This window comes from Cottoperca gobio, chromosome 22 (assembly GCF_900634415.1).
Source record: "Cottoperca gobio chromosome 22, fCotGob3.1, whole genome shotgun sequence".
Taxonomy (NCBI): domain Eukaryota; kingdom Metazoa; phylum Chordata; class Actinopteri; order Perciformes; family Bovichtidae; genus Cottoperca; species Cottoperca gobio.
The window spans coordinates 5989478-6017319 of record NC_041376.1 but is presented as its reverse complement, the minus strand read 5'-3'; the positions used below and the strand labels follow the sequence as shown (position 1 = coordinate 6017319).

Here is a 27842-nt window from a genome sequence, read left to right as displayed (position 1 = left end):
GTAACGTATTATATTTTCATTACTTCATATAAACATCTTAAGTGTTGTTCACTTTACTATACAGCCATAAAAATATATGTTTGCAGCAATATTTTATTTTCACAGCAACAATAATTGTTGCCACAAGAACTACATTTCCGACAAGTCTAGTCTTGAAGTTATGGGGCTTGTAGTTTTCTAGAACAAACATGTTTTTAGGTAGGCAGTTATGTGCCCAAGGCCATGTGTGCGGGTTTCCATACAAATCAAAGACTTTACCAGAACTTTGATTAGCAACGAAAATACTAATAAAACTTGTGTACCGAGGTATAATTGCCACCCGTGTTGCCGCCCTACAAGATCTAAATTAACATAGCTGAAGTTCAGCCAAGGCATAAATAACTCTTGTCTTGTATATAAACACATTAAGTCTGGTTTATTGTAATTTCATCATAATTATAATATAATTTTACATATAATTCATGCAACAAGTAACAATTAGTCGATTCTTTTTATGAGAACACACATTCAGTTAATAAACAAAATGTTAAATATAAAAAATATTGAATGTGTTTACAGAAAGATAGAAATCTCACAGAGCTGTATTCATTTCTGTCAGACGCACACAAATAGACAGATATATTTTCATAAAAATCTTGTGCTTGTGGTATTTGTGTTAAAATGAGGTACATCAGTTGTTAACCTAGCGCTGATGGTTGATGTTGTGGGGTAACTGTATGCAGGGCTGGTCATTATACCAAAACCTCGAGGACATTTCTCCTTTTTTGTGATTTCATTAATTTATTAACTTTTAAATTCTATTTTCTGTATACATTTTTTTTATCTCCCTACATGATGGATGAAACAAAGCTTTAAAACCTCAGGATAATCAAGGTCATACATCTTGTTTAGAAATACTAAATCATGTAAATGTAAATTTAGTTTAATAGTTCTTGCCTAAAACTGTCACATTTAAATATATTTACTCTAAGAAATGTCAGAATCAATCTTCAATACCCACCATGTGCAATTTCTCTGTAATTGTAGAATGTAAAATCCTCCTCTGCTTGTTAAACCCCCAAATAACCAGGAATAATATTAAGGTCATGACCCTAATGGTTCCTATGGCCCTGACTGTATGTACATTGAGAACAGGCATGGTAAAGGCACATTTACTTAAAAACTCTCACATATTTCATATTATTATATATTATTGCAAACATTTTCTCACACAGGAGCACACAGACACATCCAAAGAATGAGAACATGTATAAACACAGTCCACTCTCTTGTTTTGCCTAGTAGATTTTCAGCTTGAACACTTTGGAGAGAGGTGCTTTGGCACTAGAATAGATCAGATATGATTCTCCTTTAGAACTAAAAAACTCCCAGTCACTGCATCCAATCGTTGGGAGCCAATGAACAGGAACAAATCCTTCATATCCCTGCCACCTAAAAACAAACAGAGGACTCAAATGAAAGATGTATTTGCATTTTCTTAAAGGCTCAGCTAGTTCCTTATAAATCCTCACAAGTGTTTGTATGCTTTCACTAGTCTGTCTCAGGGAGGAAAATAAATCTACATTACAACAGCACTAAGTTAGAGAGCTATCAGAATGGATGAATTATTTCACAATGGGAGGGGTGTTGATGACAAGTTGCGTACCTGTAGAGAACGCTGTTGAGAGAGTAGGATTCTCCGTTAAAGGAGTTAGCGACAACCAGAAAATATTCCTCCCCGAGGCTGAAGAACTCCCAGTCCACTGCACTGGAGAGACAGAAAGGTATGTGGTGATGTCGAGAGGTTGAAGTGGCAGCAAACAGGTTATTACACAGGAAGTGTTCTCATGATCTGTCTGTGTGTACATGCACCTGGCATACTCAAGGTGTTTGCACATCTGTACCTGTAGGTGACAATATCCTGGAAGCGGACAAACAGCTGTCCATTCATGTCCAGTTCGTAGATGGTGGAGTTGATGGCATATTGACTCGGTCCATTACCGTGGAGTCTGTGTCCATTGGCAACAACTAAGAAGACTCTACTGCCGATCTGAAACATTTCCCAGTCTGTGGCGCAGAACGTCTAGATTGACAATGAGAGAGAAACCATCCAGTGGTTTAACTTGATTAAAAGAGAAGAAGAGTACTTCCTCAAACATTGCTTGAACATGTAGACAGAAAAGCTGAAAGAGAAACTACTAAGAAGGTAATAAATATAAAACAAATGCCAAAACTATATATTTTCCCTCATTTCTGGGTGATTTTAAATGATTAAATTTCACCTGCCCCAAGGTGTTCTTAAAAATCCTCACATCCAGCTGTGGAGTTCCCCTAAATCATCTCCTTATGGTTTCTCGTGTGACTATCAATGTGTCAACGCTGTCTCCTCAAATGTGGCGAGATTCAAATATATGATTCACTATCAGTTACATGTCAAAGCACTGTTATTGCTCAAGCAAATCATGGCAAACCACACACTCTAGTTTTGGCCCTGTCTTGAATGCATGCTCCCCATCTCTCTTTTATCTCTCCCCGTTTGTGTTCCCTTCCTTCTCTACAAACAGACAAGATGTTTTTTTTTATACTCAGCTCACAGATACAGATCTCATCAGAGGAAATCAAAGCCCAGCTGGAGAGAAGATGAATGATATGGAAATCATGCAGAAAAATGCTACATTAAAGTGCCATTAAGTCTAATTACACTCACGCTCAAACATCTCCAAATTTACCCTAATTGTGGCAGAGTAACAGATGTTTCTTTTAAAGTCTTTTCAGGGATTTTTTTTGAACAGTGCCATGGAGGTGATGTTTTCGGATTTGTCAGCAAGATTATGGAAAAACTACATGTCCAATTTTCATGAAACTTGGTGGAAGAGTGCAGCATTGACAAGGAAGAACCCATCACATGTTGGAGCTAATCAGAATCACAGGGCAGATACACAAATGCTTTATTCACTTTCGTTAACATTGCGAGATAGGTCCTGACCTTGGCGGAGGTCTACGCTCTCCTAGTACCCCTAGTTTTAAGGTAAATTCTGCATTTCCTGTTTTATGTTCCCCACATACCTTAATTGTTTGAAACACCTGGAAGCTTCCATTGACCCAAACATAGATGACAGAGTCTACAGAAGTCGTCACTCCATCAAAGGCATTTGCGACCACCAGGAAATGGTACGGTCCGACTGTGAAGAACTCCCAGTCGTAGGCCCCCGAGGTCGGCAGCATCTGGTAAACCTCAAAAGCTTTTGTTAACCTGTTCCACTTGTATATCACACTGTCTATAGTGTGATTATTATCACCTGAAGGACAGACAAGAAAAAGAAAGAATGCAACAGGATAGTTTGTGAATATCAGGCCAGGATTTCTGGAAGTTAACAGGTCGTCATTTGATGGTTATTTAGTTTTTACCTTGTCTGTGATTGGCCACAGCGAGATAGGTTTGTCGATTGATTTTAAAGGCCTCCCAGTCCCGTGCACAGTGAGTCCGCAGAGTCTGGAACCGCACAAATTGTTTCCTTTTTTTGCTCCACTTGTAAATCACAGAAAAGTCAGTTTCTGATTCTTTACGCTTGTCTGGTCCTTCTCCAGAGTTAGACACCACCAGATATAGCTAGATGAATGTGACAAAAGACAAGGAATATCAGCTCTCTACACTATACTTTGGACATTTTGATTCATGTTACATCTCTTCTTTTTATCATACCTTCTTGCCCATGCTGAAGTGTCTCCATGCCAGCGCTTCATATGTGCTGATATTCTGATAAAGCTGGAAACCTGCGTCGCTCCACAGATACAAAGCAGAGCCAGAGGCTGACCTATGGGCCATAGCAGCCATCATACCCAGGCCCTGTACCTGGAACACCTAAATATTGTATTAAAAAAAAGAAACAATGAAAAGAAGTACTCCTTAACTGTTTGGACAGCCTTAATGTAGGCGATAGAAGAAGGAAATCTAATCAAGACAAAAGTCGGACTGCAAGAGAGAAAAGCATCACCACCTTTGGACACTTTCTACCCACAGAACAGTAAATTAATTGGAACTGAGGAACAATATACAAACACTATGGTTCCCATCCTTCTCTACTCATGAACCCTTGTCACAGGATGCATACCTTGTATTTCACAGGACCAAAAAACTAAACAAAATTATAGAAAAGTCTTCGAAATAAACCTAATTTTGTATGGCCGAATTTAGTTTTTTCTTATTTTGTAATGTTGTATTAATCCTGTGACCCCAAAGATCTAGTGATGCCGTGTGAGGGACCTCGTCCTAAAAAACACAAGACTCCCCTAAAGACAAATAGTTTCCTTCTCTTGTGCCTTTGTTTTCCTCAAGTGTAAGTCCAGTGAGGATCTTAGCATTATGTCGCATTACACCATTACTGACGAAAACCATTTAAAAGGTTGATATCATGTTAATAATACACATATGATAATATTGTGTAAATAATCCAGCGTCTCTTGAATAAGTTTCGTTCTTTAAATCATTTAGTTCTCGCTTTGTCTCCCTTCCCCATTGGCCCAAACACAAATTAGTGTAATTAATTGGTCAAAAAAGAGACAAAACACACAGTAAGCAAAGTTAAATATTAATTTGACTCACAGGATTGTCTTTCTTTTCACATTCTCTATAGGTATCGTTATCATGGATTCTTTTAGCCTCAATAATCGTGAGGTGAAAATCTTATATCGTGACAGCACTACAACAAAATTACAAATATAGGTAAATATGAATATTTTACCTCTACATCATGTGTCTCTGAGCTGGTGGAGAGGACCTGGTGTTCTGACACATAGTCCAGTCGTTTGTGATCTGAGCAGATGGAGAGGTGAGAGTTTTGTCAATTTTAAGAACTTAAAAACCTTCTCATGAACGGATGGTTGGATGTTGGGTTCTCACCTTCTAGCACGGTGATCCACATTGTACCGTCACAGAGGTAGAGGCCTTTGCTGAGCGGATTGAACCACATCTGGCCTTGTAGCAGCTCTGAGCACGTACGCTCCAACCCCACCGACACTCGCTCCTCCGTTACTGACAATTCATGATCAAAACACAAAGACAAGCAGACAATCAAAGAGGCAAGGAAGCAGGAAAACGTAATATATGTCATGTCTTTCATCATACTGTATCAAATGTCTTGTAAAGTGCGTCTGCAATTTACCATAGGAAGACACATGGCCGTCAGCCTCCCTCCCTGTGACAGGCAGGTCTAAGAGAAGTGGTGGTACTGACAGAACTGCTAGTTGGGGGTCTGAAGAGGGGCAGATGTGATGGGTGGCGTCCAAACCTGGCACCAAAACCAGCTGTCGCAACAGACCCTGTACACGGGGCGGCAGATAAGAAGGAAAAGGTTTGATTGTTTTAGAAAATAAATGTACTAATAATGTGGTTTAGCAGCTTATTTCTCATTAAAGTTAGTAAATAAGGAAATATATTCTTACGGAATACAAGCCTTTCCATCTCCCCCGACTGCCTATGTGGAATCTCGATCCCTTAATGTTGAGGTCTGAGGGTAAAGGCCTGGAGGGAACACTGTATGCCATAAAAAGACATAATTATTTCTAATAGCTAAGATAAGTTGTTTTTCTTCTATGAATGAACTGAAAATCTCTGTAATTAAAGTAGTCTAGTTGTGGAACTGAGACAGAAATAGTATCATATCGGCACCGAACGAGAGCTGATATTCCTCGCTTCTGTGTGCCAGAGGGAGTTTCCACTAAAAACCATCTATCACATACTGTCAGACCACTGTGGTATAGCTGCAGGGTGTGAGCAGATTTGGAGCAGTGCCATTGTATTGTGATGAAGGATCTACTATCCCTCAAAGGAATTCAGAGGCAACAGGAAGAGAGGATGGTGGGAAACAGACCCACCCAGTGAACAGAAAGAAAACTTACATTTCCAGAGGTGAGCCGCAGTCCACGATGAGCCTGATATGATGACTACCAATGCTCAACACCAGAGTGTGCCACTGGTTGTCAGCTAGTCGTGCTCCTCGAAACACCCAGTGATCCAGGACCCCTCCGTGACCTCTAAGAAGGAAGTGCAGACGTTTTCTCGAGAACCTCAGTCCCAGGATGACCCGTCCACGCTGCACATTACTCTTGACTTGCCTCTCTCCACTGACACCCCTCTCTTTATTCCTTTCCAAAATGTCCCCTTTATTGTTCTCCTCTTCCTCCTCCCCCACTCCTTTATTCTCTACTTTCTTTGGCTCCATCAAGGAAAAGATGTATTCATTTCTCTGAAAGGCAAATTTGAAAAACACTCAGACACAATGTAACAAACATATATATTTACTCAAGTGCTGTACTTAGAGCTGCAACGACTAGTCGGTTAATCAAGGAAAGTGTACGCAGATTAATCTAAAGATTTAGATTTTAGACTTATTGTCCCATACGGATATTTGTTTCCACAGCCAGTACACAACAGATATACACACAGCAACACACAGCAACACATGGTAACGGAACATACAGGTAGCAACAGATGTATATCAACATACAGATATAGACAGTACACGAAAACGTTATGTATTAATCCATATTATCCAAGCTCCCAGCAGTGTCACAGAGGAACATCGTTCAGAGCCGTTAAGAAAGCTCTTGTCCATTTGAGTGTCCTGTATCTCCGACTACATGGGAGTAATGTGAAGTGTTGGTTCACGGGGTGACGACAGTCATTCGATGTTGTGAGTGTTTGCCGTGTGATGGCTCTGAGGTTCACATCTGATAGACTGGGTGTGGGGAGGCAGGTGATTTGAGAGGTTCAGCATGGTGAAAAAGCAGGGGGATGGGTTGGATTATGCTTTTGTAAAGCAATAGGAGGTGGGGGGGGGGGGCAACAGACAGTGCTCTGAGTTTGCGGATGACATGGAGTCTTTGCTCCGATCTTTTATTATATTTTGTTGCAACCCTACTTATGTTTTACTTCATATTTCAACGAAACCTTTCAGATTAATAAGAGTTTCTATAGAGTGCATATACAGTATAAAAACTACATACATAGTTTAAATGACCTCAATCACCGCAACACTGCATGAGCACTTTTACTTTAGGTAATTTAAGTATTTGATATTATTTCTGTACTTTAACTTTAAGTACCATTTTGAATGTCGGACTTTAACAGAGTTTTGTTCTCACTCTGGTATGGGCACTTTCACTTAAGTATAACATATGAGTACTTCTTCCCCCACTGGTAATTAGCACCGGATGTTTCTAACAGACGTGGATGCTTACCTTGAGCGCACTGCTAGTGACCTTTAGTGTCACAACAATGGAGAATAGTTCGGGGAAGAGGTCGCAGTTGACCAGCAGCTGAGAGGAGGGAAAGCTCATGGAGGTATGAGGGTTTGAGAAATGCACACCCCTCACCCCTCCGGCCTGCTTCATGTGCACCCCTGGTGCGAGTTTGGAGGTGTCTCTCTCGAGGACAAAAGACAAAAGATCCAGAGGGAGCAAATCTGCAGACAATAAGCAAATAAAAAGGTCAGGAAGATTGTTTTACAGCCTAAAGCCGTTTTTTATGTAGACATTGCTACACTATAACCATAACCTGGGGGTCAGGGCCCCCCTAAAGAGGTCGCAAAACAACTCTACAGGGTCCTGACATGATTAATAGGATAGCAAAGAATCAATAGTGGAATGTAAGTTCCGTACTTAAGTGCAATTGTGAGGTACTTGTACTTAATATGAGTATTTTCTTCATCATTTTACTAATTTCAGAGGGAAATATTGCAGGTTTTCAATAACACTGATTGTAAATGTGTCACTTTGGGATTTAGGTTATTTTGACGGACATTCTTCACAATTTTCAGATTTTTTTACAAACCAAACAATTAATTGATTATTTGGGAAGATAATAATTAAAATAAATGATTATTTAGCAGTTGCAGCCCTGTATGAAATAGTACTTGCTCCACAGTGGACAGAGTAATATTACTTTTTATATTTTAAGTAAGTTTTCCTGATTACACTTACATAATGTTACTTAAGAGAACTGTTATAGTGTCGTATAGTTGAGTAAAGGATCTGACTGCTCAAAGGTTAATATATACTATTAAAAAAAAGGGGGGTCACAAGCAGACAAAGCTCTGTATTGAGGGGACACACGATAATAAAATGTGGGGAATAACTGCTATAAAGTAATAAATCAATTAATGTCATAGCATACTGGAGTTTCTACCGCCTCTGATGTGTGAGAAATAGCCCTGGGTGGCAGTGGAGCTAAAGGAGGTTTTAGATGGGGTGGTTATTAAAACAGAAGCTAGAGAATTGCTCTGATATTAATGAGACATCATATAAAAATGCACCCTGTTTTTCCTGATATTCTTATGTGTATAGAATTGTTGTGGAATCCTAACCACATCCAATGTCTGTACTTGTTTGTGGAAGCTATCTAACTTAATATTGCACGCAATACTGCAGACACAAACACTCCCACTGTACTGTAAGCAGACACAGACAGTTGGAATTATCCAAAAGAATTTTAGCTGGAGGGGTTTCCCAGGTTTTTAGATGAAACCGTAAACCGTCCGCTGAATAATCATTAACTGAACATCTGATGTGTTGAAGTGAGCTGAGGTAATAGAGAGGAGAGCTGAGGTTAGGGAGAGGTAAAACACAATAAAATGGTACGATACCTGTGCAGCGTCTCCATGTGTCTGCAGTGGTGTCAATGACTCTTAACCCCAGGAGAAGGAAGTGCACAAATATGAGCGATGTCATCACAAAAAAGCCTGTTTGATTCAGTTGCCAGCTGGTACGAATGTCACCATATTGAAGGTATTTGTCCTGCCCTTTTTTTTTTAATCTCTATCTTAAGTGACAACACACACGAGACATCTGTGTATTCTTCATATTGATACAAGAAAAATGTCTAGCCAACAAACTGTTTAAAATCCTCAAAAGCTAAACTTCCCTACCTAAGATTCATACAGAGAAGAAGACCCAGAGCATCTGTGGTTTGGAGAGGAGTTAATTCATCTGTGTGGAGAATCCTGCACCTGCAGCTCCTTATAAACACCAGAGCCATGCAAATCACTAACCAGCCTGTCACTCATCCTCCCTCAACCGCCTCTGATGACACAGACCTGCCAGAGGGTGAGCTGCTCCACTGTGTGCGAGTGTGTGTGTGTGTGTGTGTGTGTGTGTGTGTGTGTGTGTGTGTGTGTGTGTGTGTGTGTGTGTGTGTGTGTGTGCGCGCATATGACACACAAACTGATATATTTTTAATGTAATAGTATAGAAAGTGTCTGATTCCTCCAGATATTCACTACATGTAAAGGGGCCTTAGCAGACAAAGACAACCTAAAAGCAACAACAGAACATATGTGACCTTTGGTCCACTAATGTGAATTTAATGTCTCAAACCAGGATGTTTTCCTAAAACTACTACTAGGTTGTCCTCAGACGGGCCCTCCATCGGTGCTTCCAGTCATCCTGATCCTCCATGCATCTGGCCTAGCTCGCCAGTATTTTCTGCTCCCGCATCTTTCCTGAGTACGTCCATGTATGTTATTGCGGGACGCCCTCGTGATCGGTGCCCGTGTGTTGGCTCCCACAGCACAAGTTTGCTGGCTGGCAGCTCTTGGTGTCTCTGCCAGCCTCATTCTCCTGACCGCTGTTTTCTCACCCACCCTTAGCGCCCCCCCCCCCCCCCCATGCGCCACATGCTCATCCTTGTTGATGCCAAGTACCACACGCAGCATTCTCGTGTAGCACCCATCTAGGGATTTCTGCAGGGTGGGCTTCAGGGTCCAGCATTCACTGCCATACAGGAGAACAGACTCCACTGTTGTACGGAAGATCTGCAAATATTACTTGTTGAAGAATGTAATGAAGTCTCAGGGCAGTGAAATTACACAGTACACTGCAATGACAAGTAGTTAGATGGCCTGGGTCAAGTAAAAATGTCACTATTTAAACGGGTTGCATTGGGTAAATCACAGAATTTGACTTTTTAATACAAAGTTTGATTATCCATGGTCACCCAAAAATTAAATACAACTTTGTTACAAGGTTTGTTGGATATTAGGTACTTATTTAATAGTCAGACTGTGTTTTGAGAGGCGTCTCGGCATCTTCAGATCTCTTTGAATCCTCTCATCCACCGAACGGCACATTTGCAAGGCAAATACACTTTGTTTCTCTTCTTGTCGGCCATTAGGATCAAAAACTACACTCAGATCAGGAAACAAGATATCTAATCTGCCTTGCTCTTTCCATTCATTCGTCTTTCTTTCTTCCGGACATGGCATGCTTCAGAAGGACATGTTTGATGCAGAAAACGAATGTAGATTTTCCACTAGTGCACATGATTTTCCTTATTCCTGGTTTGATAACTATAACTATTCAGTCAGCGTGTCAGATGAGATCTAAGGTTATAAACCAGGCGTCGGATGATAAAGGACTATTTTAAATACAAATTATTTCTTTTTATAGACTGCTTCATTCAAATGATTGATAACGTGTCTCTCTAATGGACGTCTAAATGATATTGGTGTTTCAGGGATACTATAGGAATAAGTTATTTTAACTTTTTTGTCCAGTGGCGTATCTTTAACTTCATGCATATCTCTTTTATTGCTTTTTGTAGTTTTCTTGTGTTTCGGCATGTCCATATCGAATAGAATCTGGTTTTTTTGAGTATTTAGACCAGTGTTACTCATTGCGCGGCTCAATAAAGGGGTGATAGATATGATTATGCAGTCAATACAGATTTCATAAAAACACTAAAAACAAGCAGGGCTATTACATACAACCCATTAAAACATTGAACGTGTCTGCTCTAAATAATATATAATAATAATTGATAAAAGATAAAAGATGCAAATAAAGACTAGAAACAAGATATTTAAACTTGCTTGGCACTACACCAGTTTTGGTGAATGTGCTCTTGGACGGGTAGATACGTGGAGGGCTAGTATAGAAAATAATTAACTTACGGTCATTAAAAATATGTTATCATAAGCATGCTTATGAATATAGACATTTGCTAAAACATTATTTATATCGCTAAATTGGAGCATTTAAATCGGAGGATACTATGACCCCTTCGTGCTTAATATGCAAACAAACCCGCTCTGGTTTCAAGCGAAGTCATTTGGAGCGGCATTTCCAAACGACGCATCCAAAAAAACATTTACGCACCTGGAAGGGAAATTAGGAAAAACAAAAATAGAGCAGCTTTATTCTTCTCATTCTGGACAGCAAAGGCTCAAACACACGACAACTAATACAGCTGAACGATTAACTCAGGCATCTTTTAAGAACGCGTGGAGTTTGACTGAAAAAAAAAAAAAACCTTCTTAGTCTCAGAAATTGTGATAAGACTGCTTTTTGGCTTCTGCAGAAACATTGTTTTAAGATAATTAAGTAATTATTATTATTATTATTATAATGGGTGGGATGGCAGATTAATAACCTTTTATGACTGGAAAAGAAAGTGGCTCTCTTATTGACTTTGTCCTATCATGTAAAACAAATAGTGAAGATCACTGATTTAGAAGATTGTGTTGTGGATGTTGTTTTATGACAGAAGATCATAGTTCACTGGCACCACCTAGCTGTCGATTTTCTTAAAGACACATGTGGTGTTTCCATATGTAGTACTTGGGAACACAGTTTTAAACAGGCAAGGCCTCAGTGGGAATTAAAACCTCGTCTTGCGTAATGGACCGCGCGCACCAACTATACATATTTTTATGACATGTTCTGACAAGTGACAGCATTTCAAGTATACCAGGAAACAGGGTTAAAAGGTTGAGCCATGTGTCACATGACCAAATGTCACAGGTTTGGCTGTGACTTCACATGTGCATGACAGACAGGAATCTGTCCCTGCAAAATGTGCAAAAGCTTCCGAGTAACACAAGAAAGGTATTTTTATAAAAGCAAATCAGGGGGGGGAGTCATTGTAAGTTAGTTTAGGCCATAAATGATGTGCATTGGTTAAGTTCTTTGTCATTATGTTTTAGAAATATCCCCAAGGGATTATTGTAGAGCAAAAAATAAACATTTCAGTTGCTTACGGATCTTTGAATACATAAATATAAAATACAGCATGCGACAACAAATCTGAGTACCAAACTATATTTATTGTATACAGTAGTAAAAGACCACAAATAATGTACAAATCAGTAGAGAAACAAATAACATGACAGGACAAGACATGGGCCCCGTTCTTTGTACATTACATGGCTTAGCTTACGTTAGCCTGCTCAGAAGAGCTTTGTGCAGCTAACTCAATCCTTCAAACGCAAGTAGAAGGCTGTCTTGATAACTGTGCTTTTTCTTTGAGCGATGGGAAAACTAAAACCAGGGTCACAACTTGTGAGGTGCTTGTGCAGAGGCATGTTTCTTATTGTCAAAACTTGTTAATGACTGTGGGAAGAATGAGTTGGGTAGCACTTGAACATGTAAGTGAATATCCAGCAGGTGGCAGAACAGAGCGCTTGTTTCAAACATTTATGTCAAATATTAATTTAGAAATGTTTATGCATTGGCATTAACTGTTTTTATTTATATAGAATGCATACAAAAATACAGCTGAAACATGTAGACTGCAATTTAATTACCATTTAAAAAGTTCAGCCCCTTTCTAACGTGGCTGAGCAAACCTACATTCAAAGTTATGGAAACTAAAAACACATGAAATTCATAAAGCAAATCATATGTATTGCAAATGTCTAAACACTGGAGTTCATACTGCACCAAACAAAAGCTTGATTTATTTATTTTATTGTTTTTTTTATTGCATTGGATGTATTTTGTACTTTTTTTTTGTTGTATGTACGACTGCTTGACTCAAACGCTGTTCAGTTATGACAATCAATGCATGCCTCTAAAGAAAGATGTAACCTCATCTGAAAATAAATTAAATTTGGTAAACTTAAAAAGGGTTGTCATGATCCACCTCACTCTGGATAAAGTTGCAGACTAATTGCTTCCACTACAAAACACATTTTAATCCTGACTGAACTGAAAAACGTCAGGCCAATAACAAATCACATCAAGCCATCTCAGTTACCTGCGTATGAAGAACGGGGCCCTGTGGGTCCAGAACATTTATCTTCCAAACGCCAGTGTTTGGCCTCCCTGCCCTCCCGATATGCACAAACTGCATGCATCCTTCTCCGAACTAAATTATTGGAGACACTCATCAACCCTTTGGATGTCTTCACAGCATCGTCAGGCTTTTTGAACAAATGGCCTGAAACTTCTGCCTTTTACACACACACACACACACACACAAGGAAACCGCTTCATAGTTGACAAAGCAGTCTTCAAAATGTCTTCGCAAAAAAAAACATACCGACTTTTGTTAGATATCCTTGCTCAAACTGGAAGCGGCTCTTCTTCAAAACACATTTAGAATCAGTTGTCCTGCCTGTCTACATTCGCAAGGACAATACAGAGATGAGACAGCTGACCCCAAAGCAGCGTTGAGGAACGGCCTTCCAGTTTTTCCCACCCAAAATGTAAAACAGACAAGTAGAGCCACTTGTAAGAACACTTTAGGGACTGGCCTCTGGCCCACTTCATCGGAAAATAGGGAAAGAAAACAAAAGTTATGCATTCCACATCATGAGACTATCCTTACAAAGACAGACCCCAACCAACTCCAGCAAAGGATCAATAACATGTCCCCTCCCTTAAACAGGCATTTGTCTGGATGAGCGAATAAAAGTCTGTAGCACGGATACCCACAGAGAACATTTCTCAATTAGTAGAAGTCAAAAAGGAAGCAAATTACATTAATGAAATACAAACTCCCTTAAAATGTGACAGTTTTGACCTTGCAGTTTGCTTTCAGAGTGATCCAAGTACATCAAATATAAAACAGAAGTTCTGTCTTTGGAGTATTGGTCCAAGCGCCACAACTTTTATCTAACATCCACTCTGATACTTCTGTACAGGAAAATCAACACGCCGCCTGGATGTTAATTCTTAAAAGACAAATAGAAAACAAAAAAAAGAACAAAATAAAACTCTTAAGCAAAAGCATCTAAAATGCAGAGAATTAAAATACCGTTCTTGACAGAAGAGCAGGAGTCACCGTTCAGGCAAGAAAAATACACACGAAAGCAAAGTGAAATGGAAGGTGGGTGTGTATTAAGTTCAGATAGTGCTTCCACTTCAAAACATTTTCATGCCCACTGACTGTGACCCCGGACAAAAACTTGCAGAGCCTCACATTCGACCCCGATGGATGAAAACCGTGACAAACTACTGGATACTAAGCTTTCACTGGAGAGCGAACGAGAAGCACTGACAAACCAGGAACAGCTGTGACGCACTGTTGGTCCAATCGCAGCCTGCGGGGCCAGAAGGAAATGTTGTCCTGATTGGCCAGCAGAGAGACTGTTGACACGCACAAAAGTTCAGTCCTGGCTGTGACGGTATATAAACAGCTGAGGAGCCCCCTCCCCCCCACACACCTGACGAAAAACCATGACAGACATCTTTAACTGAAGAAATAATAATAATAATAATAATAATAATAATAATAATAATAATAATATTAGGCTGAGAGGAGCGATGGGGAGGGGAGGGACAGTGAAGGTGGCTGAGGGCGTGGTCGGAGGGTGGCCGTCAATGAGGTGGGGAGGGCTTAGCAGTGCCCGCCTGTCTGCTGCTGGAAAACATCTATGGTGTCTTCATCTTCCATCTCCAGCTGAGAGGAGCAGAGGGACAGAGATTCCAGTTAGTGGATATAAACAAGTACAATTATTCAGAAATGGAAATATAAAACTTCATGACACTATTCAGAGACGCTGAATGTCTGCAGTCAATGCTAAATAAACGTCTCTGAAGAATTCACAGGCTTCTCTAATGCGTTACATCTTGTAGAAAGATTGTTTCAGAGAGGTTTAAAGAGAATATAATGGCAAATAGAGAATAATATCTTACCTGTGCAGGTGTGTCCGTCTCATTAATAGGCTGGCCATCAAACCTGAACCTGATCTGCCGTATTGCGAGACCCTGCAGGAGCGACAACAGACATGAGGATGATTTGACACTGTTACGGCCACGGCCTTATTTATCTGTGGGGGTTATTATGTGGATGTCTGCAACGTTGTTTTCCCTATTAGGTATGCAGATTGGATGTGTGACCCCCGGCCCTTTATTGGCTGCACGCAGGTCCTCTCCTCCCACCTTGGCGAAGACCGTATGTGATTAGTGTGCACCTGTTCCGGCTCTCCAATCCGAGGCGCGCTGGAGAGACCAGTGACTACAAATGCCAAGCCAGCTCGACAGTCGGGGCTGCTGGTGTTGTCAGCCATATGCCTCGTACTCGTGTGTGTGGATACTAGATTCTGTATATCGCATATTGTCGGTTAAAATTCTGTGTTCTGTATCCTAGGTGTTGGAACTAGGTTTAACTTTGGCGTTAATTGATTAGAAGTTTGCAGCGTTTTCTGTTAGGCACGTCAGGGTGCCCCGGCGCTGTTTTATGTGTTCTTTTGTTGTCAAGTTTTCACCCCTGAGTTTGTTTTGTTAGTTTGGCTTTGATGCCTTATTTGCTCTTGTGTTAAGAGCCCTCCTTTTGTTCTTTGTGGTGTCGTTAAAAGCAATTGTTTGTCAAATTGTCCACCATATTTAATAAATATATCTTATTTTACCATCAACATCTGGTTGTATGTTACTCCCTTTTCCCTCGCCGAGACGGGGCGTAACATAAATGGGGGCTCGTCCGGGATGAACCCGGGACCTCTCACTGAAGTGAGTCCAACACTTCCAGCGCAGGAGTCACTTTACCACCAGCGATGCCGTTACCCATCAGAAATACAATTCTCCCAATTGGTAACGCGGGACAAACTGCGACGGGGAAGAAACCACTGACTAACTTAGATTGAACGTGTACACGGTGTACCGGCCTGGGAGTGTAACCCATTTCAATGCCGCGTAAAACAGAACCATAACCACAGGCCAGAGAATGTCAACACAGAGGCGACAATCACAGACTGCGAGCCACCTTGTGTCTCTTACAATGCGCACCAGACACTGATTGGCAGACTTGCCGGTTAGGGACACGAACCCGTCGAATATGAACGGCTTGAAGCATTTCGTCAAAACCTTCACCACTATCATGATCTGTACACGCCTTAACTAACCCGATGCCTTTTGGCGGTGACGTACTCTGGGCAGGTTGTTGTTGCTCTTTACGTTTAAGGATCAGACAGTTGGTAATGATGTGTCCAGGTTTATGGCAGTAGAAACTACTCCCTTTCCTCTCTTCTACTCTGCACTGATCTAGGCAGATTAGGCTGCAGAGCCAGACCATAACGAGGTTTCTCAGCAGAGGCTGACGGGAAAACAACCTTGTGAGTTAACACGTACTCATCGGCTAGTACTGCAGCAGAGGAAAGAGATGTTGCAGAAGTGTTTTGCAAATGTGGTGAGTGCCGACAAAGCAAGTGGGGTAGCGTCTGTTCTTGACAACGATGTGTTGATTCGAAAATGGTCCCTCACGGCAACTATTGATTCTGATTGGAACATGGTGTATCAAGTAGTTGTGCCCGCTGGGCACCGTCAACATGTCTTGTCAGTTGCTCATGAGAGTCAATGATCAGGACATCTGGGCGTGACAAAAACAGTATCAGCTGATACTTAGACACTTCTTTTGGCCAGGGTTAAAAACAGATGTTGCCAAGTACTGTCGTTGTTGTCATGTTTGCCAGATTGCCGGTAAACCTAACCAGGCGATTCCCCCCCCGCTCCATTGCATCCTATACCGGCGATAGGAGAGCCGTTCGAGAGGGTGATAGTCGACTGTGTTGGTCCCCTGCCCCGAACCAAAAGTGGTAATCAGTACTTACTCACTATTATGTGCGCTGCTACTCATTTCCCCGAAGCTGTTCCGTTACGCAACATAACGTCCAGCTCCGCGGTAAAAGCTTTAACCAAGTTCTTTTCTACATTCGGACTTCCCCGTTTTATCCAGACTGACCAAGGTACCAATTTCCAGTCCAAATTGTTCAAACAGGTATTTCAAACTTTGAATGTGCGCCATGTTGTATCGAGTGCCTATCATCCTGAATCCCAAGGTGTGTTAGAGCGGTGGCATCAGACGTTAAAGTCTATGCTCCGCAAATATTGTTTGACGACTGAGAAAGGTTGGGATGAGGGAACACCATTTGTACCGTTTTCAGCCCGAGAAGCTGTCCAGGAATCTTTAGGATTCAGTCCTTACAGGATGAATTCCTATCAGCTGGGTCACCTGAGGTAATACAGCCACATTGTGATGTGTTCCCCATTTGTGTAGTCACCCGTGCAGCCGGTGCGCCCCGTCAGTCCCGCTGTGCCTCCTGATTGCACGACTCTCCCGGTGACACGAGAGCGTCTATGTGCCGCGCAACGAGCGGCCTTCCGTAAGGTAAATACAGTTACGGTTCAGGACTCCTATCCGTTGCAGCGGATGGAAGACTGTATTGATAACTTGGGCCCTGCTAAAAATGTCAGCGAATTGGATCTGCTGAAAGGTGATTGGCAGGTTCCGGTAACTAAACACGGCGCCGAAAAATCTACGTTTGCGACTCGCGTGTTACGATACACAATCCTAGCTTTTGGCATGTGCAACGCTCTAGCCACCTTTCAGAGGTTGGTTATAATAATTGTTTTGAGGTATACGTCGGTTCCAGTTTGTTGCCGGTGGTACCAGTCACCGATCATAACCCTCTCGTTTTTTTTGTCCCACATGTACACCCCACGACTCTGTGACTCACTGGCTGTGGGCGCTGATGGTGCAGGACTACAATTTTGAAATTCGCCATAAAAAGGGCTCAAGAGAATGTGTTGGCGGATGCTTTGTTCAGGTTGTAGGTAACCTTCGAAGTGATGTATGTGGTATGTGTCATTAGGAATTTATAGGTTGTGTTTTAGGGGGGGGAAGAGTGTTACGGCCACGGCCTTATTTATCTGTGGGGGTTATTATGTGGATGTCTGCACCGTTGTTTTCCCTATTAGGTATGCAGATTGGATGTGTGATCCCCGGCCCCTGATTGGCTGCACGCAGGTCCTCTCCTCCCACCTTGGCGAAGACCGTATGCGATTAGTGTGCACCTGTTCCGGCTCTCCAATCCGACGCGCACTGGAGAGACCAGTGACTACAAATGCCAAGCCAGCTCGACAGTCGGGGCTGCTGGTGTTGTCAGCCATATGACTCGTACTCGTGTGTGTGGATACTAGATTCTGTATATCGCATATTGTCGGTTAAAATTGTTCTGTATCCTAGGTGTTGGAACTAGGTTTAACTTTGGCGTTAATTGTTGAGAAATTTGCAGCGTTTTCTGTTAGGCACGTCAGGGTGCCCCGGCGCTGTTTTATGTGTTCTTCTGTTGTCAAGTTTTCACCCCGAGTTTGTTTTCACCCCGAGTTTGTTTTGTTAGTTTGGCTTTGATGCCTTATTTGCTCTTGTGTTAAGAGCCCTCCTTTTGTTCTTTGTGGTGTCGTTAAAAGCAATTGTTTGTCAAATTGTCCACCATATTTAGTAAATATATCTTATTTTACCATCAACATCTGGTTATATGTTACTCCCTTTTCCCTCGCCGAGATGGGTCGTAACAGACACGTACAGGACCTTTGGTGCAGGAATAGCAAGGGGAAGTGTGCAACTAATGGGGAAGCTGCCTGAGGTGTTGCAGGAAATCCAAAATAATTGTGGAGTGTTTTTTTAAAACTAGTAATTAGGGCTTTCATCTCACCTGTCGGTCACAGTATGCCTTCATCAGTTTGCTGAGCGGTGTGTGTCTTTTGATTTTGAACTGGACCACTGACCCATCTTGACCCGCAACCTTGAGGTTGATGTGATCGTTCTCAGTCTTTACTCCCTCCTGCAGAAATAAACATGTTTAACATTATTTAAAACAAGCAGGTTACAAGCAACATACCACACACACACACACACACACACACACACACACACACACACACACACTAAACTCAGGGAGTTTACACTACAGTCACAGAGACACTAGACAAACAGCAGTATTACAGATGTATAACAGCCAAGTAACTTAGTAAGTTACCAGACTGCAGGCTAACGTTACACACAGCCTGCAACTTTAAAATGCATTAGTGCCAACACGATGTGTGGTGAGGGAATACTGTTACACAATTTCGTAGATATTGTAACAAAAATAAACTTACATTAAGCAGAATAATGCAGGCAGGTTACTGTTGCTTCAGTCACAGATGCTAACGTTAGCATGATTAGCTCCGGGCTAGGTGTTTGGCACGCCAGCCCCTTTAAGACCGATGCAGAGTTTAGCTGCCGGCTAACGCTGCTAGCGGTTTTGTGTTTGTTGTACTGAAGCAAAACAAGCACTGACACGTTAAACACAACCACAATAGCACGGCTACTTTAGTTTTTATATGCGTGTTGCACTTCTATTTGCGCACTTTTCTCGCTGCTGCAGTTGCGGCATTTGCGGCGCTGCGGACATAACGTGGTCCCGTTTCGACAAAGAAAAAAAATCCGCAAATGACAATCATGGTGTAATTGACATTTATGCTCACAATCTTCGAGACTCTAGTTAGGAGCACAGCATATCTCCAATTCCCCCATCTACAGTGTTGTGTCAGCGCGTGTAAATGTAAATATGGATGTGGCTGGTACTCATTCATTTGCGAAACAAACACTGCGCCGATTCAGAGAAACGTGCAAACCAGGCCATTTTAGATTGCACATCTGAGAAATGGTTTGGCAGGAGCTCGACTGAGCCATCACTGCAAATCTACCACTCTTTAAACCTTTATATCTTACCTTTGGTTTTTCCTCTGACATCCTGGCTGTATTTCGTGTGAGGGTTTCAAAGTAGTCGGTTAATTGGGCTGTATTAGTCGCTGTGCCGCCTTCTGTCCTCTCTTTTCCTCCGCTGACGGGTGCGCGCTTTGGACCGAAGTTATAAATAAACGATTGGATCCGAGAGGACCACGTGACTAGTAAATCGCGGGGGCGCGGACACGGGAGCGCGCACCTATGCAAAATACTCGAGCCCGCGAACTGAGAAACCTATCAAGGTAATACTGTATCAATACCTCGTACAATAGCATGTTTTTGTAATATATTTGCTGTAAATATCCACAGACACATAATTAATGTTGAAAAAAACAGTTAGTAGGCTATGTGAATAAGAGTTTTTTATTTTTGCAAGTGTCGAAGCATAACAGGTAATTGGCATAAAATGGGACAGTACATACAAATGTTATTTACCTCACAGCAGGTTTCAACTTTCAACCTCCAAAACCTTTGGTGAGGTGGTTTTAGCATTTAAATATCTCCAATTGAGGTACCGTATAGGCGAGCCGCTACAGTTTTAATCAATTATATATCATGCCATATATATATCATATCACTCAAGACACAAAATATAAGGCAACAATGGTATAATAAAAGTCACTGACGAAATTAATTATGAGTCCAAAGTATTTTATTTGGCTTGTGCGTCTATACAGGACATACATGTAAATGTCGTATTAGGCAGACTTCAATCCGAATTTAGGATGAACACATTCAACTAAAGTCAATAATTACGTTATAAAATCTGGATGCAAGGGTAAAGATTTAATTTTGATCAAACCTAGTACCTTAAAAATATTTTTTTTCAGTGGAATAAAGAGAAGTAACACAATAAAAAATGGGCTCCTACATTTCAGAATATGAATAAGTCAATTTGAAACAAGAAAAGTAAATTGCACAAAGTAAAAAAATAGGTTGTCATTTTCTAAGTTTATAAGCAGCAGCACAGAGGAGCAAGAAATCATTCTATTCTGTACAATTAAAGACGTAACCTAATAAATAGTATGATGCTATAGGAGCCACAGGATATGCGTCTATTCTATCCTTTGGTTTCAGCCTCTTCGGTCATCACATTGAACACAACCTGTTCATTGGCTGGAGGAAGCCAGAATAGACTGCCTATACAAAACTACTGTCACCTTTCTGAAATTATCGTAGTTATAGTTTACATTAATCATCACGTCTACTCTCACAACCACAATCTGTTGTGCGAGAGGTCAGAGTTCAGGAGAAAACAGAAGGGTTGTAGTGTAAATCTCAGTTTGCAGATCCTCTTATGCAAATTTGGAGTATGGATTTGGTCCGCTTAGACCTGGAGAAACATAAGACAATCAGTAAAGTCATGCATTTAAGTAGTTTGAGATTTTGAGAATCATGTGTACTTGTTTTTTTTTTTACTGAGAGTTAGAGGAGAGGACCGGAACCCTTCTCATGTCCATCAGTGAAGTATGAAGCTACCACCAGCAGCCGGTTAGCTCGGCTTAGCTAACCTGGCTCTACCTGAAGGTAACTAATGCTGCCAACCAGCGGGTCTAAACTTCACTGATTTAAGTTATATTGGGTTTGTATAAATCTAAAAACCAAAATGTGGAAACAACACTTTTAGTCACCGTTAGGTTGCAACTTGCCAGGAAACAAGTGGAAACATTACTGCAAAGGAAGTACATCTGGCACTTAACTTCCCGTAACACGTCGCTGTATTTCCTCCTGTTTCCAGTCTTTGTGCTAAGCAAAGCTAACCAGCTGCTGGTGGCAGCTTGAGAGTCGCATCAATAGGCCTCATTCACCAACTGTTTTAAGAATAGATTTCTATAATATAACATTTAAATTACAATAATATTTTTATAATTATTTATATTGGTCGGTCCAGCCAACATTTCCCCACCCTTTGGCGGCCACAGTGTTCACCACAGGAGACTGAAATTTGGCATGGAGGTCAAGTCTTGTGAGTTATTTTCAGCATTTTTCAAAGAATTATGTTCTTGTAAAATAAATATTACGAATAATATTATCCCATGCATCTTTTTTGTGTTATTTTATATTCACCACTGACGCTACTAAATATGAAGCTCGTTTGGCGTTTAATTCCTGCAGAAGTACCTCGACTTCAGAACTATTTCTATTTCTTAAGAAACATCAAATATATTGGTGAACGAAGCTCATTCATTTAAGCACATTTCCCAAAACGTCAAACTATTTCTTTAATCATTTCTGTCAAGTGTAAACCAGAAAAAGCTTCATCTCATTTAGCATTTTCCAAGTCTCCCATCAACAGTCCAGAAGCCCCACATTGAGCAGAAAAACATATCTGCACGTTGTTAGTATACACACATGTGTATGAAACAGACAGGAAAAAGTGTGTCAGCAAGTGAGCTCACCATATTTGTTCCTGATATCGTCATGTCGTTCTTTCATTTCTGCTCTCCTGTAAGGACAACACATTCTCGACTGAGCAACACAATGATAATCATTTTCCTACCACACAAACACTCCCAAAAGTCATGTGGCCACAAACCAGTTTGACGTGTGCTTTTAAAGTTTGCTATGACGGAAACTGATATGGATCATGTCCAACAATGCAACAGGGGAAACTAGTGCGTCAGATGACCTGTAGATTGTGAACGATGAGATTATCCCACACATTGAAACTATTAAGAGACGACCCGACAGCAGTGACACTTTATGGAGGTATAGTTATTTAGCTATTAAAGTGTATATATCGCTATATGAACACATCTAATGTACATGGGCATCTGTACTGAAAGGGCAAACATAAACAAATATTACATCTCACTGCTGAATCAATAGGTCGGCTTAACTTCACTTGAACTTCAAAAAGGTACTGCCATGACTGAGCAAACTAATCTGCACACATCACTCCACCTATAGTGAGTGAGTCATTACTGTTTACAGCCGGCAAACTCAAGTCTCCACATTTAAATCTCTTCATAAGACTCAATTTTATCGTATGGCTTTTTAAATTATGGTATTTGCTGTAACTACTTCAGTTATTTTATCTTGTTTATATCTTGAGTGCAGGATCTTAACTACTTTTATCATGTTTTTATTGTAAATAACTATATAACTATACTATATATATATATATATATACTATACTATATATATATATATATATAGAGAGAAGATAAAGAGAATAGAGATGAAGAGATAATTATAGATATATATATATAGATATATAATATATATATGATATATAGAGATAAATAAAAGAGATAACTAGAGAGAGAACATAATATAAACCTTATATATAAATATATATATATATTATATATATATACTATATATTATATATATAATATATAGTATATATACCAAAAGTATACAGGAAATAACCGGGAAAAGCAGCTTGGATGAGGAAGGAGAGTTTTTTGTTCAGTGGGAAGAATGTTCTTGTGTCGTTGATAATCTTCACATCTGTTTTATATGCGTTACATTCACACACGTCTCTGCATAGCTCTTTCATTTTTAATCCAGATAGATCTTACTTTTTTTTTTTGTTTAATAGTATCTTTCTTCTAATATGTTTCTTGATTTTTGCAATACCTGCTTTTGTTTTACTCCGTGTATGTTGTGCACCAGTAAACCAAAGCAAATTCCTCGTATGTCAAAACCTACTTGGCAATAAAGCGGATTCTGATTCTGCACCGGTGGCCTGTTTCAGTTCAGATGCAGTTTGTAACTATTAATTAACCATTAATAACTATTTAAATTACAAAAATCCAACTTGTAAACTCTAGATATACCTAAACTAAACAACATGTCATATACATTACACTTTGAAACTGTGTCACGCACTCAATGTCGCATTCACAGATCATTATTTCTCACCTTTCTTCCTGCTTGGTTCTCGTCTTATCGGTCCGTCTCTGCATCTTGGCCTCCGTCCTCTTAGATCTGATAAACAAGTTGGGTTACGGTTAGATTCTGGTAGTACACAGTGTGTGTGTTTCAAGTACAGATGCCTAAAGAGGACCACACCAAAGCTGACATGTAATAATGTAATATAATAAGTTCCAATAACAGACTTGAATGAAGAATTTGCATGGCAGAGTGACAAAGGTAGTCAAGTAAGTTGTTACTCTGGCCTTAAACTCACCAAACCCATACTTAAAGTGGTAAAAGACAACGTTTCAACTGCAAAGAAACGTATCTATTGCCACGTTAAAGCCTAAGTGTAACTTGGATCACTGACCAGCCGGATCTCATCCTCAAACATCGTCTTTCCAACTAAAAACCACCCTGGAGGTACCATCGTCTCCATTCTACCGACTATGTTGATAAAGTGATTAGGTCAGATATATCTCAGACTTTAAGAGAGATATTTAGGGAAACATAAATGATGGGATCGGGAGAACACAGGAAGCGGATTAACCAGTTCTAAGAGTTACTGTAGATATATTTGTACTTAAAACTTGGTAACATTTTGGAATGATTCTGATTCAAATACACTTTCAATAAAAAGTCACTATTTATAAATAATATTCATGCCTCGTGTCTGATGACAAAACGCTAACGAATTGCAGACACTGTAACAGATACAGTAAATAGTCCTTTAGCAACTATACATAATAAGTTATGTCTGTTCATTAAGTCCCTATAAACACTGTTGTAAATCCCTTTCATCATCATCACCTCATCATCGTCATCGTCATAGAGCGATGGTGTCTCCATAGCTCACTGGCGGCACACTTACCCAAAGTTCTCACACTTGCAGCAGCAGAACAGGCAGAGCAGGAAGGCGATGATGATAATTGCACCAAACACTGACAAGGTGATTATCAATATCTGGAAGTTCACTACAGACGGAAACAGAGAAACATAAAGTTATGCAGGAATCACCTTCGAGGTGGAAAAAATAAACTTTATGTTCTACTTCCTTTAGCTCTTCTAACCTTTCTCCCTGGCACAATCCCTCTAATCATTGTACACTTTGTATGTATAGTGCAAGGGGACTATTTGACCGCAGCACTCTAAGCCACTTGATTGTACTGTTATATTTACAATGTGAGACATAAAGGTCATTCCAGTGAAAGTGCAAGTGCAGTAGATTCAGCATTTATAGGAGGTAAAAGGAAATATTTGAAGTAAAAAGAGAAGAATGTCCCTTACAGAATGTTTAATTATCTAAGTTAATGTGTAAGCAGCTTTTTGCTGTAGTCTGACCTCGAGGAGCTTTCTAAGGCTAACATGTTTATCATTGTGGGTAGTTTAACTGACAGCAAAGCAGTAGTGGGAGATAATGACCATATGAGACAACGGCTTTTTGCTCTTCGGGTGCTAAACTGCATGTCATCGTCTCAGAACCTGTACTCTGTGCAACAACAATGACGCGTATAATGTAATAACAGAACATTTAGTATTGTTTTTAAATTGATTAATATTTTAATTCATTTATAAAAGCAAAAACACACCAAAAAACTAATTGATTTTTGCTTCACAAATGTGATTTATTGATTTGTTCCTGTTTTATATAATGTTTAATGGATTATCTGATGGTTGGACAAAAACAGGACATCTGAAGATATCCCTTGGACAGTCAGGAAGTGTGATGGACATCACTATTTAGATGTTTCAAAGACTTAACTATTTATTAATTAATTAATTATAAAAACATCTTTACTGGCAGTCCTATATCAAATAGTATATCAGAAGTAACCGGTGACATTTGCTGGAGTAAACGTATAAAGTAGCACAACATGGAAACATTTAAATAACATACCAGTACCTCAAAACTAATTAAAATAATAATGTCCACAGTAATGGACCTAAATGCCTAAAATTAATATTAAAAAAAATGTTAATTTAAGCACTCATTGAAGTGGTAGGGTTGTGATGGAGTCTTTTTATTTCATTTAATGCAATTCTGTTTATCTTGCCTTGAGTTTTGAAGAGAAGTCTTACTTTATATGAATGTAAATCTGAGTATATGCAAGTAAAAATGTGATTGTCTTTGTCTAGGTGTGTGTGTGTGTGTGTGTGTGTGTGTGTGTGTGTGTGTGTGTGTGTGTGTGTGTGTGTGTACTCTCTTACTCCAGCAGAGCCCCCAGCGTGCTTCACTCAGTGGACACAGTGAATGGGGTGGAAGGATAGTCTTCACTGGATATGTTACACATGACTTAGTTGTGAGACACCACAGGCACTGTAAAAAAAAATTGCAACACACATAAAGATATTTATATTATTTAAACAAAACAATGAAGTATCAAGTATTCAGGGCAAATGTAGGAAACACACGCACACAAAAGGTTGAAAATGGAAGAAGAGGGTGGGAATGGATGAGAGATCAGTTACTGCACAAACCAGTTTAACTGGTGTAGAGGCGGAGGTGGAGGAGGAGCCACTGGCTGTGGTTCCTCCACCTACAGTCAGACACCACACACACACACACACGCACACACACACCAGCTGAAACTAAAGGACTTACCGACACATTTTTCAGACATTCCTCGCAGCTTGTCCCATTCTTCGTCTCACACACTGGAGGGGGAAAAGTTAGTTTAGTTGAAACACCCAAAATAAACCACAGAGGGTAAATAAGGGAGTCAGTCAGCATGATGTCTGTTAACAGGTACAAAAATGTTGCCTCACAAGAGAAAGCCCTCTTCTATTAGCTGTAAACACTGAGAAGCAGATTAAACGAGGCATGTGCTCACTGGGTCTGTGCTCCTGGGACATTTTCCATGGAGACACAGCACAGTAAACACACAGGCTTCAGACCAGCCATGTTATCATCAGCAGACTGCACAGGACAACAGCTGGGTTTGTCTTAGTGTAGCCATGTTTCTGTAAAACCGAGGTACAAACAAACACAGTCTCATTCTCATGTGGTTGGTTTGTTTGTGGCTACTCCTGGGGAGGAGGGGGGGGGTTGCTGAAAAGAGACTCATTGTTCCTGCTAAAAGGTTTCATAAACACAAATATATGAAACTAACAGATGCACAATGATATCAATACAGTCATTGTTTATCTTGCTTTTATGTGTAGCTTACATAAACATTATTTTAGGAGAAACAATGTTCAACCAGAACATTTAAGTGTAATTCAGGACCAACACAGATCAAATAGAGTTTTTTGGGTTGTTTTAAGTCCTTTTCTATTCTCATTAAATCAACAGAAAGTGTAAGACACACGAGAGCTGAGCACTACCCTAACCGTAAACAAAGAGAAACCTGATTTTAATTCATGACCAAAGAAAAGTCTCAATAAATCAGGTGGATTTGTATCTTTTACTTTTAACAAGTATCTCATAAATCAAAAGAATGCAGCTACAGTGACATGGAGGGGTGACTTCAGGCATTAGGCCATTAATTCCTCAAGTCACTATGGAGTCACTGATTCCCACTCCTACCTTGGGCAGGTGCGGAAGACTGAGCAAAAACAGTCGCCAAACCGAAGACAAGCAGGAGAGCAGCGAGGAAAATCCGTGAATTCATCACCACAACACTTCCACGCAGATTATTCCAGAAGTTATTCCTCAGAGTTTTCGTTTGAGAAGATTAGAAAAACCCGTGAGCGCAAAAACAGGAAATGTATCAAGCTTGGATGCTGTAACTCGAGAAGTGAACTTGCGGAGAAGGAACCAAACGCTGAACCCTGACGCACGCTCATTACGCAAAGACAAATGGGGGAAGGCGTGTCTGCGTGCATTTCTTTCCTTGAAAGCAGCTGTGCAAGAAGTACTCGCATACTTAAGTAAAAGTACCAATAGGCTACAGCAATGTAAAAAAATACTTGATGCAACTAGTAAAAGTCTTGCATTGAAAATGTCACTTCAGTAAAAGTACAGAAGTATCATCAACAATTAAGTAACTCGTTTTAACACTTTGCATACAGAAGATTAGATTATCACAAGGTACGTCTGGGCGTGTGTGGGAGGATTACTGGGAGAGGAATGAAGAAATAAATATTTTAAATAAAATGAGTTTTTGCATTTTTCTCTAATCTTTGCTCTTTATTTGTGAAATATTTGATAGTTAGAATTTAAATGCACTAAATAATCATTGAAATCTCAGATCCCGTATGAGAAGAGGGGAAATCG

The 27842-nt window shown here is 40.2% G+C and overlaps 3 protein-coding genes across 3 annotated transcripts; all 3 read right to left on the bottom strand.

Annotated features, from left to right (window-relative positions):
• Positions 1-1277: 1277 nt before the first annotated feature.
• Positions 1278-13109, bottom strand: LOC115027704 (thrombospondin-type laminin G domain and EAR repeat-containing protein-like). The gene is made up of 14 exons (XM_029461179.1): positions 13010-13109; positions 8622-8717; positions 7219-7442; positions 5878-6224; positions 5422-5512; positions 5142-5298; positions 4880-5011; positions 4722-4792; positions 3683-3841; positions 3388-3589; positions 3046-3278; positions 1884-2062; positions 1646-1747; positions 1278-1431 (listed from the first exon to the last, which is right to left on the bottom strand). Exons 1-14 carry the CDS (start codon positions 13107-13109, stop codon positions 1278-1280), a joined length of 2247 nt encoding a protein of 748 aa, XP_029317039.1.
• sumo3a (small ubiquitin like modifier 3a) lies at positions 12057-19880 on the bottom strand. The gene is made up of 4 exons (XM_029460830.1): positions 19748-19880; positions 18687-18815; positions 14893-14964; positions 12057-14656 (listed from the first exon to the last, which is right to left on the bottom strand). Exons 1-4 carry the CDS (start codon positions 19766-19768, stop codon positions 14594-14596), a joined length of 285 nt encoding a protein of 94 aa, XP_029316690.1. The 5' UTR covers positions 19769-19880; the 3' UTR covers positions 12057-14593.
• Positions 19881-20396: 516 nt separating this feature from the next.
• pttg1ipa (PTTG1 interacting protein a) lies at positions 20397-27443 on the bottom strand. The gene is made up of 7 exons (XM_029460788.1): positions 27153-27443; positions 26229-26281; positions 25835-25943; positions 24498-24600; positions 23633-23698; positions 22162-22208; positions 20397-21095 (listed from the first exon to the last, which is right to left on the bottom strand). The coding sequence occupies exons 1-7, from the start codon at positions 27235-27237 to the stop codon at positions 21058-21060; spliced, it is 501 nt and encodes a 166-aa protein (XP_029316648.1). The 5' UTR covers positions 27238-27443; the 3' UTR covers positions 20397-21057.
• Between the last annotated feature and the right edge of the window lie 399 nt (positions 27444-27842).